The sequence below is a fragment of the Balaenoptera borealis genome, assembly GCF_965194805.1.
Source record: "Balaenoptera borealis genome assembly, chromosome: 17".
NCBI classification, from domain to species: Eukaryota; Metazoa; Chordata; class Mammalia; order Artiodactyla; family Balaenopteridae; genus Balaenoptera; species Balaenoptera borealis.
This window is the reverse complement of record NC_138876.1, coordinates 8,718,305-8,734,504: the sequence shown is the minus strand read 5'-3', so window position 1 is coordinate 8,734,504 and position 16,200 is coordinate 8,718,305. Positions and strand designations below refer to the sequence as shown.

General features: G+C 47.4%; 1 protein-coding gene across 1 annotated transcript in view; it reads right to left on the bottom strand.

Moving 5' to 3' along the window:
- The window catches only part of KCNQ3 (potassium voltage-gated channel subfamily Q member 3), a 304,476-nt gene extending 291,936 nt beyond the window's left edge, over positions 1 to 12,540 (bottom strand). Inside the window, 3 exon segments of the mRNA XM_082363767.1 lie at positions 11,697 to 12,025; positions 12,028 to 12,075; positions 12,078 to 12,540. Of these exon segments, the coding sequence (XP_082219893.1) occupies positions 11,697 to 12,025; positions 12,028 to 12,075; positions 12,078 to 12,209 (509 nt within the window). The 5' untranslated portion in view covers positions 12,210 to 12,540.
- Between the last annotated feature and the right edge of the window lie 3,660 nt (positions 12,541 to 16,200).

Genomic DNA, 16,200 nt, shown 5'->3' with positions numbered 1-16,200 from the left:
TTCAAGTCCTCCCTTTGCCATCAAAGTGACCTTAGGCAAGTTTCTCACTGCCCTGGGCCTCAGTTACCTCTTCTCTACAGTTCTAATGGTCTCTGATTTTTGTAATCTGCCAAGTGCCTCTCTCCAGGTTCATAAATCCCCTAAACTGCTGTTTAGCCTGATCAGACTTGCTGGTTCCTAAGGTTTCATTTTCTGGACTGGCCTCACTAGGTGGAGAAACAGCCGAAACTGATATACGTGGGGTGAGATAAAGCCGAAGCTGGGGTTTTAGGAACGGGCAGGAGTAGGGAGATCCACAGTGAGATAGTGCTGAGTGATTTTCCATTAGTGCAGATGGCCTGGACCGGATGAACACATTCCCTTGGCTCGATATTTTCAAGTCACGTTGGATAATATTTCACCCCATCCCCTACAAAAGACATCCATAAAGGTAGAGATGGACTTGAACCGCTATGGCAGGTTTACAAAAAATCTAATGGCAAAGAAACTCCATGGACAGGCTCCTGAGATACAACATTGTAGAAAAAACAGATTTGGCGAATTTGTAAGAAGGGCCCTGCTGTAACAGCCATTTGGCTAATACTTCTAAAGCAAGTGTCCTGGCAGCACTGCCCAAGAGGGAATATAATAAACTACAAAATGATGTAAAAATGTTGGTTATTATTGATATCTTGGTTTTATATGCCCCAACTCAGCTGTTATACTCTTACAGGGTCCAAAGGATCTTACGTCTCTTGAAGGAGGGGAGGATGAAGAAGAGGAAAAGGCGATCCTGAGGAAACCCTGAGGTCTTCAGCACGGACAGAAGCCCACCTCAGGAGGAAGCCGAGCAGAGCCTACGTACAGGACGCCCCATGAGCCAACCACATAAGTATTTACTCTTGTTCTTCATAAACTACATGCAAGAAGCAATCTTGTTCCCGAGTTATAACCCAATTTGTTCTCTTCAGAAAACATCTCAAACAAAACCCTCTATCCCTTCTGTGGCAGAATGAAAAGTTCCATCCAACAAGGGTACAACTGGATGGGATCTGATTTGCATCCTATGACACCTGCCAAACTAGAGGTGACCTGAAACCTCGGTATTGACTGCTGTCTTGTCATCTCCAAACCTCTTTCTCTTCATTCTCCTAAAAGGCAATCAACCTAGGGAAGCCAACATCCCTGTAGCACACGTACTAAGTCATACCGTTAATGGGTTCCCGATTAAAATACCCAGTGATGTTCAGGTGATGCAACACAGACAGAAACGTGGCAAATCTGTCCCTGGGCAAATGCCCAAACCCAAAACCCAACTGTGGGACCTGTCTGCTCCTCGTACAGCTTTCGGAAGATGCTACCTCAGAATGCCGCTCCCTCTGTACTTTCCAAAGTGCTTCCTCACACGCTGCCTCATGGGATTCTCCATCAATCCTACACGGTAAGTATTTGCAGACTGTGAGACAAGGGAGGTGTCTGAATCACACATCTTCAAACGACTTACCCAATGCATTTCTGACAAACTCACAGCCATCTCCAGCCATCCCACACCAGAACCACATATCACAGTGTCTAAAATGGGTTTTAGTCAATCCAACTTTGAAGACCTTTCACATGCTTCCCTTCACACTGCTCTGTGGTCCAAAGATGCACCAAATCTTGTTTTCATTAATGCCAAACTTTGAAACCCAAGCCAAAAAGAGAAAGAGAGCAGGACCTTGATTCTCTGGAAAAGACCATAGGGTCACACTTGATTTAGGAACCTTTTAAAAGTTGATGGAATCTTTTTAAATGAATACAGACGAAAGGGGGAACCTCCAAATAGTGCAAGAGTAATAATTCAGTGTTCTGAATTATTAGTCCTCCTAGTAGGAGGGGGAGATGAGTCGTCAATGGCCATCAGTAAATTTCTCCATCGTCTCCCCACTTGCTTACACCTCCTTTGCAGAAGTCTCCCTTAGCAAAGGAGACAACAGTGCCTTCCCCATTCTGCATGCCTGCGTTCCTCATTTGCATGCTATTACTGCATTTGCTAGGCTATTTACATTTAGTCGTTTCCAGTCTCCACCTCCACAGGGAAAGAATTAGGCATGGCTCATCTCCCTCAACGTCCTGGCACGAAGCTTGGCATTTGAGTCAGTACGTGTGGCCTTGAAATGAATGACCTTAGCATTCTAAACTGCACCTTTCTCCTGGATGTTTCCCATCACCTGGACAAAGCATAGGGAACTATACTCAATATTTTGTAATAACCTATAAGGGAGAAGAAACTGAAAAGGAATATATATATACGTATATATGTATAACCAAATCACTTTGTTGTACATCTGAAACTAACACAACATTGTAAATCAACTATACTTAATAAATTTTTTTTAATTAAAAAAATTTTTAAATTAAAAACAAAAAAAACCCAAGGTGGAGAGGAACTTTGAGGCACGGTCTATACAGAATCCGTGAATCTAAGAAAGCCCGTTCAGCTCAGCCAATGGTTTTCAGGCCTGGCTTCATATGAGAATCACTTAACAGTGATGCCTGGACCCACAGAGCAATGGTATCAGTTTCTGGGGTGAGGCCTTCATCTGTATTCAGGTATGTGCTCTGTGCTGTTTGGGTGTGTTTGTCTTTTTTTTTTTTTTTAAAAAGTATTTTTAACTTTTTATTTAAAAATGTTTTTAATTAGAAGTGTAATATAATCCACACATATAAGCTTTCCCTAGATTTTCCAAGTGTTAATATTTTTGCCATGTTTTCTTCCTTCTCCCTCTTCCCCTGTGCATGTATTTGCCATGTTTTCTTCCTTCTCCCTCTTCCCCTATGTATTTGCCATGTTTTCTTCCTTCTCCCTCTTCCCCGTGCATGTATTTGCCATGTTTTCTTCCTTCTCCCTCTTCCCCTATGTATTTGCCATGTTTTCTTCCTTCTCCCTCTTCCCCTATGTATTTGCCATGTTTTCTTCCTTCTCCCTCTTCCCCGTGCATGTATTTGCCATGTTTTCTTCCTTCTCCCTCCTCCCCTGTGTATGTATTGTGTACACATACAATCACACTTACAGAGTCTGTATGTGTGCTGAACCACTTGAAAGTAAGTTGCAGATATCATGACACTTCACCACTAAATATTACAGCACACGTCTCTTGAAAAAAAAAAAAAACCTTCATCTGCATAACCGAAATGCAATTATCATACTCAAGAAATTAAATTTGGATATATATTGTCATCTCATATGGAATCCTTGTTCAAATTTTCTTAATTGTCCCTATAATAATATCTTTTATTGTTATTTTTTTAATTCAGGATCCAATCAAGAATCATGAATTGCATTGGTTGGTTTGTGTTTTTTCCAGCTTTACTGACATATAATTGACATATAACATTGCATAAGTTTAAGGTACATGATGTGGTGATTAAATATGCATATATATTATGAAATGATAACCGCAATAAGGTTCATAAACACATCCAACACCTCACATAGTTGATTTTTTTTTTTTGTGAGAATTTTTAGGATCTGCTCTCTTAGCAACTTTCAGTTATACAACAGAGTTATTTTTAACTATAGTCACCATGCTGTACATTAGATCCCCAGAACCTATTCATCTTATAACTGGAAGTTTGTACCCTTTGACCATCTTCATCCATTTCCTGCACCCCCCAGCCCCTGGCAACCACCAATCTGATCTCTGGTCCTGAGTTCAATTTTTTTAGATTCCTGTATAAGTGAGATAATACAGTACTTGTGTCTCTCTGACTTATTTCTCTTACCATAATGCCCTCAAGGTTCATCCATGTTGTTGCAAATAGCATGATCTGCTTCTTTTCTATGGTTGGAAAATATTCCATTTTTTAATATATATATACCACATTTTCTTTATCCATTCATCCAACAATGGACACTCAGGTTGTTTCCAAATCTAGTCTATTGTAAATAATACAGCAATGAACATGGGACTGCAAATAGCTCTTTAAGATACTGATTTCATCTCCTTTGGATATATATCCAGAACTGGGATTGCTGGACCATATGGTAGTTCTATTTTTAATTTTTTTGAGGAACCTCCATACTGTTTTCCCATAGTGGCTGCACCAGTTTACATTCCCACCAACAGTGCATAAGGGATCCCTTTTCTCCACATCCTTGCCAACACTCGTTACTTCTTGTCTTTTTGATGATAGCCATTCTGACAGGTGTGAGGTGATAGCTCATTGTGGTTTTATTTTGCATTTTCCTGATGATTAGTGATGTTGAGCACCTTTTCATGTGCCTGTTGGCCATTTGTATATCTTCTTGGAAAAATATCTATTCAGAACCTTTGCCCATTTTTTAAATCAGATTATTTGCTTTCTTGTTACTGAGTTGTATGAATTCTTTATATATTTTGGATATTAACCCCTCATCAAATACATGGTTGCAAATATCTTCTCCCCTACCATAGTTGCCTTTTCATTTGATTGATCGCTTCTTTTGTGGTGCAGGAGTTTGATGCAGTCCCACTTGTCGATTCTCAAGCATTGCACTTGGTTGTCATGTGCCTTTAGCCTCCTTTAACTGAAACAGCTATCCTCATCTTTGTTTGTTTTCATGACATGCACCCTTTGAAAGAGACCACGCCAGATATCTTGCAGGATGTCCCACCATTTGACTTTGACTTTGTTATTTCTTCATGATTAGATTCAGGTCATTTTAGGCACGACTGCAGGTATGTTGTAAATTTCCACTGAACTATTCAGGAGGAAGGTAGGGTCAGTTCGCCTCATTATACAGAAGCTGGATGGCTTTGGTTCAGGTGGAGTCTGCCAGATTTCTCTTAAGGTGCCTTCTTGCCTAGGTGATTCACATGTGTATCAAAGTCTGGGAAGCCTTGTTACTCCAAGTGTGGTCTGCAGACCAGCAGCACTGGTTTCCCCTGGGAACCTTCCAGAAATGCAGCTCTAAAGCGCCTCACCCTGGAAGGGGGAGTTTCCGTCCCTCTCTGTTACTCTTCTGGTGCATTGTCTTCTATAGAGGAGAACCGTGACGTGGTGAAGAGAGCACCACCTCGTGGGTGGAGGACTCCTGCGTGATCCGAGCTCCACCACCGGAGTAGTTTCAAGAGCCTGGGCAAATCTCAGCATCTGTCATTCATTTATAAAAGAGAGACACTGGGTACCCTCCCTTCTAGCACGAAGGGCCACTTGATGTTAGCCCATTTCCTAGAAAGTGAATACAGGGCACCTGTGGTCATTGCCATTCCCAGCATATAGCCTCACTGCTGCCCAGAGATCTGATGTTGTGGGTTGTTGTTCACCCCTTACTTGACCTCTTCATTCTGCTTGAACAGCTTGAAAATGTCATAAGAAAGAAAGCCAGGAAGAAGTCAGGAAGTTCATAAAATGAGAAGAAAAATCAAATGAGATTATTAGAAAGGGGAGGGGGCATGGATTTTATGAGGGGGGTACCAGAAGAAGGCAGATTAAATACGGTTGAGAGGGGAAGCAAAAATGAAACACTATTTACTGAAGTCTACAACGTGTTGGTGGAGGTCATGGAGAGGTCGTGACCACCGGTAGACCTGTCAGCTGGCTCCTCATCCCTCCAGTGGTGGGAATGAACTCTGCCCACTGTGCCCACAGTGGGAGCCATTTGCAAGGATGCAGCCTTGAGTGGGCATATGTTGTTGAGACCACCCGGACAGTGTATGTTACTGAACCCCGTGAAGGCCTCTATATAAACTTTTAAGATGCTGGCAGTTGGGTGTGGATATCTACCTGTCTTGCTGCCCAAGACAAGCCTCGTATGTAAGTTCTCTGCTTCTTAAACCCGCCACCTACTCATCCAGAGTGGCCTGCCTCTTTCTTCGGTCTCTCCTTGCCCTCCATGTACCCGACCAATTTCAGATTTCACCTGGGGAACTCCTGAGGTTGCAAATCAACACAATGCAATGTTTAGGTGTTTAATATCATCGCCTTGATTAAATTTCACAACAATCCTGGGGGTGTAGGTATTATTATCTCCATATCAGAAATAAACTGAACTCCAGGGAAGTTGAGCAAATTGCTCCAGGTCACAAAGTAAGGAAATAGCAGAGTTGGATTAAACCCAGGTCTGACTCCAAAGACCATGCTCTTACCACTGAGAAAGCATGACACAATATAGATCACCTCACACCTGTCAGAATGGCTATTATTTAAAAAAAACAAACAAACAAAAAGAAAGAGACCATAAGTGTTGGTGAGGATATAGAGAAACTGCAAGCCTTACACATTGTTGGTGAAAATGCAAAATGGTACAGCTGGAAAAGAGTATGGAAGTTCCTCAAAAATTAAAAATAAAACTATCATGTGATCCAACAATCCCACTTCTGAGTATTTACTCAAAACATTATTATCAGGGGATCAAAGAGCTATTAGCACCTCCATGTTCATTGAAGTACTATTCACATTAGCCAAGAGGTGGAAACAACCTAAATGTCCATCAACAGATGAATGGATAAAGAAAATGGAATACTACTCAGTCTTAAGATGGAAATTCTGCAGTATGTGACAACATAGATGAACCTTGAGGACATTATGCTAAATGAAATAAGCCAATCACAGAAAGACAAACATTGCACAAGTCTACTTATATGAGGCATCTGAGACAGTCAAATTCATAGAGTCAGAGAGTAAAATGGTGGCTCCGCAGGGCTGGAGGGAGGGGAAAGAGGGAGTTACTAACCAACAGGCATAAAGTTTCAGTTAAGCAAGAGGAGAGATCGGCTGTACAACTCTGTACCTACAGTCAACAATAACGTATTGCACACTTAAATATTTGTTGAGGGTAGATTTCGTGTTAAGAGTTCTTACCACAATAAAATAAAAATTATTTAAAAAAGAATGAGAGCTTTTCAAAATCCTTGGTTCTCAATAATGAGAAGGAAACATACAAAATTGAGGAAGAGAATGCAAAGAGGAAATTAATGGAGTAAGGAAAAAAGTGAGGATGAACTGAGATGGTTAAGAAGACAAACATCTAGTGGGAAATGAGAAAGAAGAAGATACATGGGGGCAGAAAAGGAAGAGGGATGAATGGGATGGGATGAATAGAGTCAGAGAAACAGAACAGTTGAGAGAACTGAATCCAGCAGTCCATCCCTTCCGTAATGAATTACAAGTTGTAGCACTGGCTGAGATGCTGTTCAAGGGATTCGTTACGCCTGGGCTGGGAAGTTGACCAGATGGCCAAACTCTGAGATTTCTTCTAATACTAATGTTATTATTAGATGATATTGAATATTATTAAGATATTATTAGAGGGAGGGCATATATGTATACATATAGCTGATTCACTTCGTTGTACCACAGAAACTAACACAACATCGTAAAGCAACTACACCCCAATAAAAAAAATATATTATTAGAGAATATATGTTCTATTGGGACAGAGATTAGACTGTTTTGTTTTGCTTGATTTTGTTTACTGCTATAATGCCAATGTCCAGAAGAGTGCCAGGCACAGCAAAGGCATTTCTATTGACTAACATTAACAACACAAATTACTATCTATTATTGAGCACTTCTTCTATGTAAGGTGCTCTTAGCTCCACAAGAGTCTATATTGATAACATTTTTTTACACGAAGAAACTGAAACTCAGAGATCCAGCAACTTGCCCAAGAACATACTGGCTGTAAGAGGCAAAGCAAGTTTGGGAAATCAAACTTCTCTTACTTCAAAGACTTGCTAAGACTCTGCTTTACTAAGGGGTCTCAGTGAGAGACCAGTGTCTCTCCTCCACCTTGAGGACTGTAGCTCCTTTAGTCAATACGCTAGGTCCACCAGCCGGGCCCTTTACCTTCCAGAGCAGCTGCTGGGTCCTTGCGCCTCACCTCTCAGCCTTGCCTGCCCGACGTTCCAGGGGCCAGTCTACCTGAGAATGCAATCAGTGTGCATCTCTTGTGATCATTGGTGGGTCAACAGGTGATTGATTGATCATACGCAACTGGCCACGGAGAGGTGGTCAGGGTAGTGGGATGCTTGTATGGTGGCAGTCCGGCAATAATGCCAAGATGAAGCGCGCATCTTCCCACTAACAGGCTAGGAAGGGGGAGTCCCCAGACAGCCTCAGGACAGCCACAGTGGCAGGTGTGCTATGAGTTTTAAGGAGACCCTATTTCAGAATCAACTAGTAAACACTTCATGCCTAATACTGGGCTAATTTCATTCATACACACTACTTTATTTAAGCCTAAAAAACACCCTGTGATGGGGTGTTTATCATCCTCAACTTACAGATCTTCCCCAACTTGGCTCATGCAAAGTCACAGAGGCTGAAGGCAGAGTCCAGATGTGAACTTTAAGTCCAGCCCCTTTTCTACAGCATCAGAATCCTTTTCAGCCATGCAGCTAAAGATACAGAGAAAGTGATCAGCCTTACTGGGGTCACAGCGTGGTCTCCCACCTCTCCCCTCTTGTCCACTGGAAGACTTCTGAGAGCTATTCTCATCATTAACGTTCCGTAATGCTGACTACTTATTATCGTTCTGAGAATAGTAAAACCACGCAGAACGAAGTCTGGGGGAACCTGAGAGTATGCGTTTACTCATCCGTTCAGCAAACGCTTACTGGGTAACTACCGTGAGCCCAGAAGCCTGCTGGGGACTGAGGTGGCTAAGACACCACACAGCCCTTCCTCAAAGTAGTTCTCAGTTCTGCCAGGGGAGATGAGCAAGCAGATCAGTCCAGTGCAAAATCCTATGCTTGGGGAATGCTGCCGAGGAGGGGCAATTCTAGCTCAGCTGGAGGGTCGGGGAAAAACCTCCCAGAGGAGGTGACGTGAGAACTCGGCCAAGGTGAAAGTGAGTAGCCAGGAGAAAGCAAGGGATGGGCATTTAAGGCAAAGGGAGCAGGGGCGGCGGGGTAGGGGGGGGACGGGTGCGGTCTTTGATTCTCACATTTGCTGTATCCTGCCTTTGGGATAGAAGGAAAAAACCACATCTCATGGGTCCGGTTCATTTTTTTTAAAAAAGCGTGCACTAGCCTGTGAGCCCACGGTCAGCCCAAATTCCTGGCTCGCCTTCTGCCATTAAGCACAGCCCAGAATAAGATAATGGCTGCTTTGAAGCACGAATTTCAGTGCTTGCAAAATCCTGAATCATCAATGAAAGATATGGTTTTATTCACTTAACCGGACTTCCTCCTCAGCTGGAGGAAGGATGTACAATGCCTCCACTAACGAGGTTTGCTTCAATATCAGGAGCTCAAACCCAGCCCAATGGGTTTTCCTGTCTCATGCCCAATTAATCAGAATCCCAATACCACCGCCACCCCAGGCCATGTCGCGTTTCCCTAACACTGGGGTTCCCTGGCTTCTGAGCAGCCCCTGCTTTGATTCCAAACTCCATTCCCAGCCATTTGCCAGCTGGGAGCTATGAAGGGGAGGCAGAGGCGGGACTAAGAGTCCTCTGTTACCAATGGGGTGAGAGGCATCCAAGGACGCCTGGTAAAATACCCAGAGTCCCGCAATTGTTGGAAGAGGGTCAGAACTGGAATCCGGGCTCAAAAACAAGAGGTGACCCACTGCATTCATATGTGAGCTCCAGCTACGTGATCCTGGACAAGTGGTGCTATCTGTTTTAGTTTTCGTATCTTCACCTATCAAATGTAGGGAACAATTCCCACATCATAGAATCACGGTGAGAATGAAATGAAATAAATGATTCGCCTGTGTGAAAGTGCCTTTCTCCTTCCATAGTTTGAAATTTTCCTGGATCCTCTCTGGGAAACTGAGACTACATACAGATTTTGGCATTCCCAAACCTGCTTCCAGGTGATGGAATAATTCTAGAGAAGGGTAACATTGAGGCCTTACCTATCCCTTCCCCAGACTGGTCAAGACAGGGCTGGAGCGCTGGCTGGGAAAGGTGGGAGGAGAAGAAAGAGGGAGCCCACAAACTCCAGTGGGACCCCAGGTTCGGAAGTCAGCCAACACGTACTGAACACCATTTACGTGCAAAAGGACACGTGAGGCTGTGTATGTTTGTGTGCACTCAAATAATTCGTGTGCCTTTTTTATTATCCCATATTCCAGTATTATCTTCAGTTCAATTTAACTAAATACAGCACTTGAGACAGAGACGAATATCTTTCAATCCCCTTTTACCACCTGAAGAAAGCAAATGGAAGAGCAACAATTGCTAACCCTTCTGTCCAGCCACTAACACCTGCAAATACACGCAGACATGAATGCCAAAGGCTGGACCGCCCCCCTCTGCGTCCCACCACCCCCCAGAACCCATGTTCCTGGCTGGATGTCCTTAGTTCCTCAGTTTCCGGAAGGCACCCTTTCCAGGCTTCGGTAACCTCTCTGATGAAACCTGTTGCCAAGCCTGAGGTCCTGTGCAGACGCCTCCACCTGGTGGCCAAAGCTGGAAAAGCCTTTCCAACCAAGGAAGATTGGCAGGTAGTGTTTAACTCCAAGGCTCCCCGAACTCCTTCCCACCACGTCGGTCATGGGTCAATTGGAGAAGGACAGAGAGGAATATCCATTGCTAAAGGCACAAGAAGGGTCAAGGTCTTGGCCGATGCCCCGCCAAAACCCTGGTAACGGTACAGACTCCTAAGAAGCAGCCATCAAGATGACTAAGCCACAGACGGGAAGCAAGGGGTACCTGAAGTGCCCTGCCAGCCCTGAGATGCGTGCTGACAGCTGTGATTTCCCCTCCTGGAGAGAGGCCACCACTACCATCTTCGTCCTCTCCCCCAGTCCAGCAGGATTTTCTAGCCAGAGTGTCAGGAGCAGAAGAAGTTCCATCTTCCTTCCCACCACGCATTTACATCCTGCCTAGAAGGAGACTCTTTCCAGGGGGCAAACCTTCAGCCCAGGCCCCTTCACACTTCCGCTGCCCTTGCCCAGCCAAAGCAAGAGAAAGGCAAGCGGTTGAGGGGCTATTAAGACCAAATTATGGAGATGTTTCAGCCAAAATGATCCCTGGCCCCCACCTACTGGCACTGTTAAGCCCTCACCCTTCAGTCTAGGCTTAGAGCCTGAGAATCACAATCAATCTCCCCCCATCCCTCTCTCTCTCATTAACTTCCCTAAAAAGAAACCTAAAACATGCATTTTGGCCAGTCCAAGTCCCCAACTGGAGCAAACCACGTTCCATTCCATACGAGAATGGAGGCTTAAGAAGGTAGCACAAGCAAGCCATCGACACCCGCGCTCATACACACACACACACACACACACACACACACACACGCACACTCCACTGTGGGCAGTGTACCACTCCCATCCCCAACTCCAGAATGTATCATTTAAAGTCAGCAGCGACCCCAAGTAGAAGGGACCCACCCCGAGCAGAGCCACAGAGCGCATGGGAAGATCCGCTTTATCCCGTTCGACCTCCTCGTTAATTAGAAAAACCACATAATTCTTTTAAGCTTGGATACCAACATCCGGAGAAGGTGCCATAACTGCGCACCCGCGCGCACACACACAGGCCAAAGCGGTCTCCAAATGAGCTGAGGAGCCACGGTTGGATCTTTCAAGCCCTGGTGTCCAACATACAGAGAGTGGTCCACAGACACACACACACCTACACAGCACAGGGCAGGCTGGTCTCCAGTTCGGCGGACGGGCGCCCCTGGACTTTGAAGCCTCACAGCCGTCCCCAGCTCCAGCCCACCCAACCCCCCCCCCCCACGAACCCCCAGCCACACGCCGCCTCCGACGGGCGCCCCGAGCGGCCCGGTACTCACACGAGCGCGTGGTAGAGCAGCGCCCAGCCCCGCGGTCTCTCGAGGGCGTCGTAGATCAAAGTTTGGATGCGTCGGTACTTGGCGTTGTTCCTCTTGACAGGGCGGCTCAGGGGGGTCTTGGCCAGGAGCCCGATGCCCTGCGGGGTCCTCCGCAGCCCCTCGTCGCGGCCGCCGCCCTCCAGCAGCAGAGTCCCGTCTTTGTCAGCTCCGGCCCCGAGCGCCAAGGTGACTTGCTCCACGTCGCCCGGCGCCAGCCCCACTTTCCGCTCCTCGTCGCCCGCCGCCGCCGCCGCGTCCCCTCCGGCCGGGTTAGGGGCCCCGCCGCCGCCGCCGCCGCCGCCCCCGTCGCCGCCGCCGCCAGCCGCCCCCGCCGCCCTGCGCGCCTTGAGCCCCATCAGCCTCGCCCCCGCCGGCCGCTTCGCCTTCTCCGCAGCTGCTCCGGGAAGAAGGGGCGCTCGGGGTGCGTGGAAGAGGCGGCGGCGGCGGCGGCGAGCCCGGGAACTCCAATGCCATGATCCGCGCGCCCCTCCCCACCCCCCCCTCCAAAAGCAGGCTAAGGCGGGGCCCCGGGGGGCAGGGGGGAGGGGTCACATCCCGCGCGGGTCAACCGCGGGACCCCGGGGGGCGCGGGCCGCGGGCTGCGAGGGGCGGGCGAGGGCACGCGAGGCTGGCGCGGAGGCGCTAGGGCGCGCGGCGGCGGGAGCCCGGCACCGGCGCTCCGGAGCGGCGGCGGCGGCGGCGGCACCCGGGCCGGCGAGCCCGAGACAGCATCGCAGTTTATTTACAAGCCGGGTGCCAGCCGCCCTCCCGCCCGCCACACGCGCCGCCGCCGCCGCCGCCTCCTCCCTCCTCCGCGCTCCTACCCGCGCCACCCACCCCCCCACCCCGGTCCCGCCCCGCCCGCTCGCTCCAGCCTCAGCCTCGCTCCAGCCGCAGCGGCGAGCGGGCGACCGCGCCGGGGCCGGAGCGCACGCCGCTTCCCGCCCGCCCGCGCCAGGGTGGGGCCCCATCGTCCCGCCCCTTCGCGGCCGGAGGCCCCGGCGGCGCCCCGCCCCTCCCCGCGGCCCCGGGAGAGCCCTGCGCGCTGCTGCGGCCGCCGACCCGGGCTGCCCGCGCACCGTGGGCGTTGGGGCTTACCCCCGGCGCGGCGTGCGGCGCGAAGAGGAGAAGCGGCTGGGGGCGTCGTCTCCTTTCCCGCGTTCGCCTGGGCCCTGCATCTTTACGTTTTCTCGTCACCTCCCAACCCAGCTTCTGGGCTTCGGAAGTAAAATCGAAGTTGCTGGGTTGGCCAAGGCCGAGCGCACCGCGAACCCACCCGCTCGGTGCTAGCAATGCTTGTGGCTCCCTAGTCCCTTTGGTTCACGGTTCGTGGTGGACAGTTCCGCCCTCACCTCCCGGCCCCTTGAATGGCACCTCCATCAACTAGAGTGAGCAGAGGCCGAAGAAATAGGACACGGGGAATCGGCTTCGCTCCTAACTTGTGCTCTAAGCAGGTCATTCCCTCTCTTGCCTGAGTTTCTGTTCATTCATTCAATCAGTGACTAAACCCACCTGAGTAAGAGAGGCGATTTTCTAGGACCAGGGCAGACGAGGTCCCTGCGCTCAGAAAGCTTGCATTCTTGAAAGGTGGAAGACAATAACGGAAAAACAAACATAACAGCATAATTTACTACATTGGTAATTCAACGAGGAAAGAAAATAGCGTCCTGTGCTACAAGCGGGGAACTTCTTTAAGTTGGCTGCTCCTGGAAGATCTCATTGTGGAGGTGACATTTGGAGGTGAGGTTTAATGGTAAGCTGGAAAAACTACGTAAATGTCCAGGAGAGCCTTCCAGGCAGCAGAACAGCAAGTGCAAAGGTGAAGGGGAGCTTGAGCTTATTGAGCTCCGAGTAGAGTAGAAGAAGGTGAGGCCTCAGTTGGGGGGTGGGGGGGTAGATCTTGTTAATTCACTAGGGGTCATGCCCTTTGAACCTAACTCCCTCCCTTCCTTCTACCATCGCCGCCAGCATTAGAGAAACCCTTCATTCCTGCTGCCCAGGCACCTGGTGCCTCCTTTATTTTTCACTCTTTCTCCTTTTGTCTGCTGGAGTGGAGGGGCGGGTGTGTGAGCAAGGCCAAGCCAAAGATCTATCCCTAGTGTGCAGAAAGGAGCCACCAGAAGGCCTGCATGTGGAATGTGGCTCTGGATTTGCCTGGAGGAGTTGGACAAGGAGAGTGAAAGAGAGTGAAGGGCAGGGGACCGGAGGAGAGAGGAAATGGGGAAAGGGCGAAAGGATGGGGGAGGGGAGAAGAATTGGGGTGAGGAAGGAGGAGTGGGACCTGTATGACTGTCAGAGGGAAGAACCTCAAAAATCTCAGCAGCAAGATGGGTGCAGTTTCAAGAAGGGAGTTAAGCTATGCTACAAAGCTGAAGTCCTTAAAATGGTGTTGCATTGGCACAAAAACTGCTTGGTGCAACAGAATAGTTTGCCCAGAAAGTGACTCTCATGTGAGAACTATATATAAAATAAGACGTGAAAACCCAATGGAGAAAAATTATTCCTTGGGCAATGGGCTGCAGGATGGATTTTGTGAAGATTACATGAATTGGTACATGGAAACATGACTGCCTGCATGGTGGGACGCCGGTAAATGTTTACGAATAAATTAATGCTCAGCAATTAGTTGGAACATGTTAGTAACCAGTCAGTGCAAACTCTGGGAAGGAGGAAAAGTATGGAGAAAGGGAATTGCCTGGATGAGAAAAGCTCCAAACAGAAGCCGGCCACCTGAAGCAGGCTCCCTGACGTTTGTTAAGCCTCCACCCCACCAGAGCACCAACACATGCATGTACTTTCTGTCCCAGCCCAATTCCAACTACCTACAACCATTCTGCCCTTCATATTTGAGCACCTTTTATAAAGTTACCTTCCCCCACAATCCCTTGCTGTTTTATTTATTCATTACATTTATCACTGCCTAAAATGATCATATTTGCATTTTGTTTACTATTATCTTTCTAAACAAGTGCAGGGGCTCAGCATCCTAGAAGAATTCTTGCCTGTTATATATAATAGTAAGCTCTCAGTGCTTATTGCCAGCATGAAAGAATGATGAATAAATGAATGCAGAATGCAAAGACTCCAGAACAATGCCTGGTACCTAATGAAGCATTGGCTGTATGTTTGTGTATGAGATTTTTGGTTTTGTCTTTTACTATTATGAAAGTCTTTAATCTTAGGAAATCTTAATGCTGTTGTAACTTCAGTAACATAGTGACAAAAACATTTTGACAGTACTTAAAAAGCCTCACTAGATAAGCTCAAAAGGGTACTAGTCAAGGACGACATAGAAAGAAGGCATAGGAAAGAATTCATTACTGTGCAATTAATCAAAAGTTCAGATTTCCAAAATGACAGTTTGGACCTCAGGCACGTGAGGAGGCTTCTATCTTGATAAGATCCGCAGACTGTCAAATATTAACGTTTTAAGATCAAGCGCGGGGACTGTTCATGCCCCCCAAAAAGGGTGAAGCAAAGTCAATATCAAATTCGTAACTCTGATCCAGTTAAACCCAACGATAGGGAAACTGCCAGGGAGTTTGGAAATTGATTTGCTTCAATGGTTTTATAATCTGATGGAGAGTGTTGTTCAGATAGGGAGTTTGGAAATGTCACAAAAAACTGGGTGCCATTTGGGAGACTAGGTAATCTCAAACCTCTATAGCACATTTTCCTGCTAATGGAAATCAGATGTCCTGTATCCCACTGGAAGGAATCTTCTTTGAAGCCAAAATCCCAAAAGCCTCAGGTGTCAACTGGGTATTGGCACCAAGACAGAGTTCAGTGACGGAGTATCCTCAGGAGTCAGGCAGGGGCCACGGCGGAAACAACAGGGCATCCCCCTCCTGGCTTTGCGTGCCAACTCTGCACAACTTGTTATCTTGAAAACCCAACCACTTCCTAGTTCTTAGATTTTCCTCTCGGGATCCCTCCTCTCTTCATTTGCTTTTGTTTTCGCCTCTCCTGGTGTTCATCTCACTGTACTTTAGGGCGAGTGAAGTCTTTGCCCTTTGCAGGTGGGGAGCCTTGCTGAGAATGAATAAGGAGAGAGAGAGAGACCAAAAGACCTCCTCTGAGCCTCAGTTTCCACCTTTGTAGATCATACTTCTTAGGGTTAGGCGTGTAGTGACCAGATGAACAGAAATGTGCTTGTAGGAGATGATAATACTCCAGTGCTGGTTACTATTACTGTAATCAAATGAGCCGGGTAGTATCTCAGGTTCACAGGAACAGGCTAATGGGGACCCTACCTACCCTCTCACCCTGCTCCCAAAACACATTAAATAACTGTTTTAGACCATGCTTAAATTTGCTTTTAGTATTTGTTGCATACAGTACTTGTATGTGTTGTTGATTACATTGGACCTTCCAACCGTGGGTGGGGGAGATGTGACCGCATAGAACAGACGTATCTCCTGGATACAGAATTGCCTCCCATGCCCGTGATGTTTCTGCCAACATC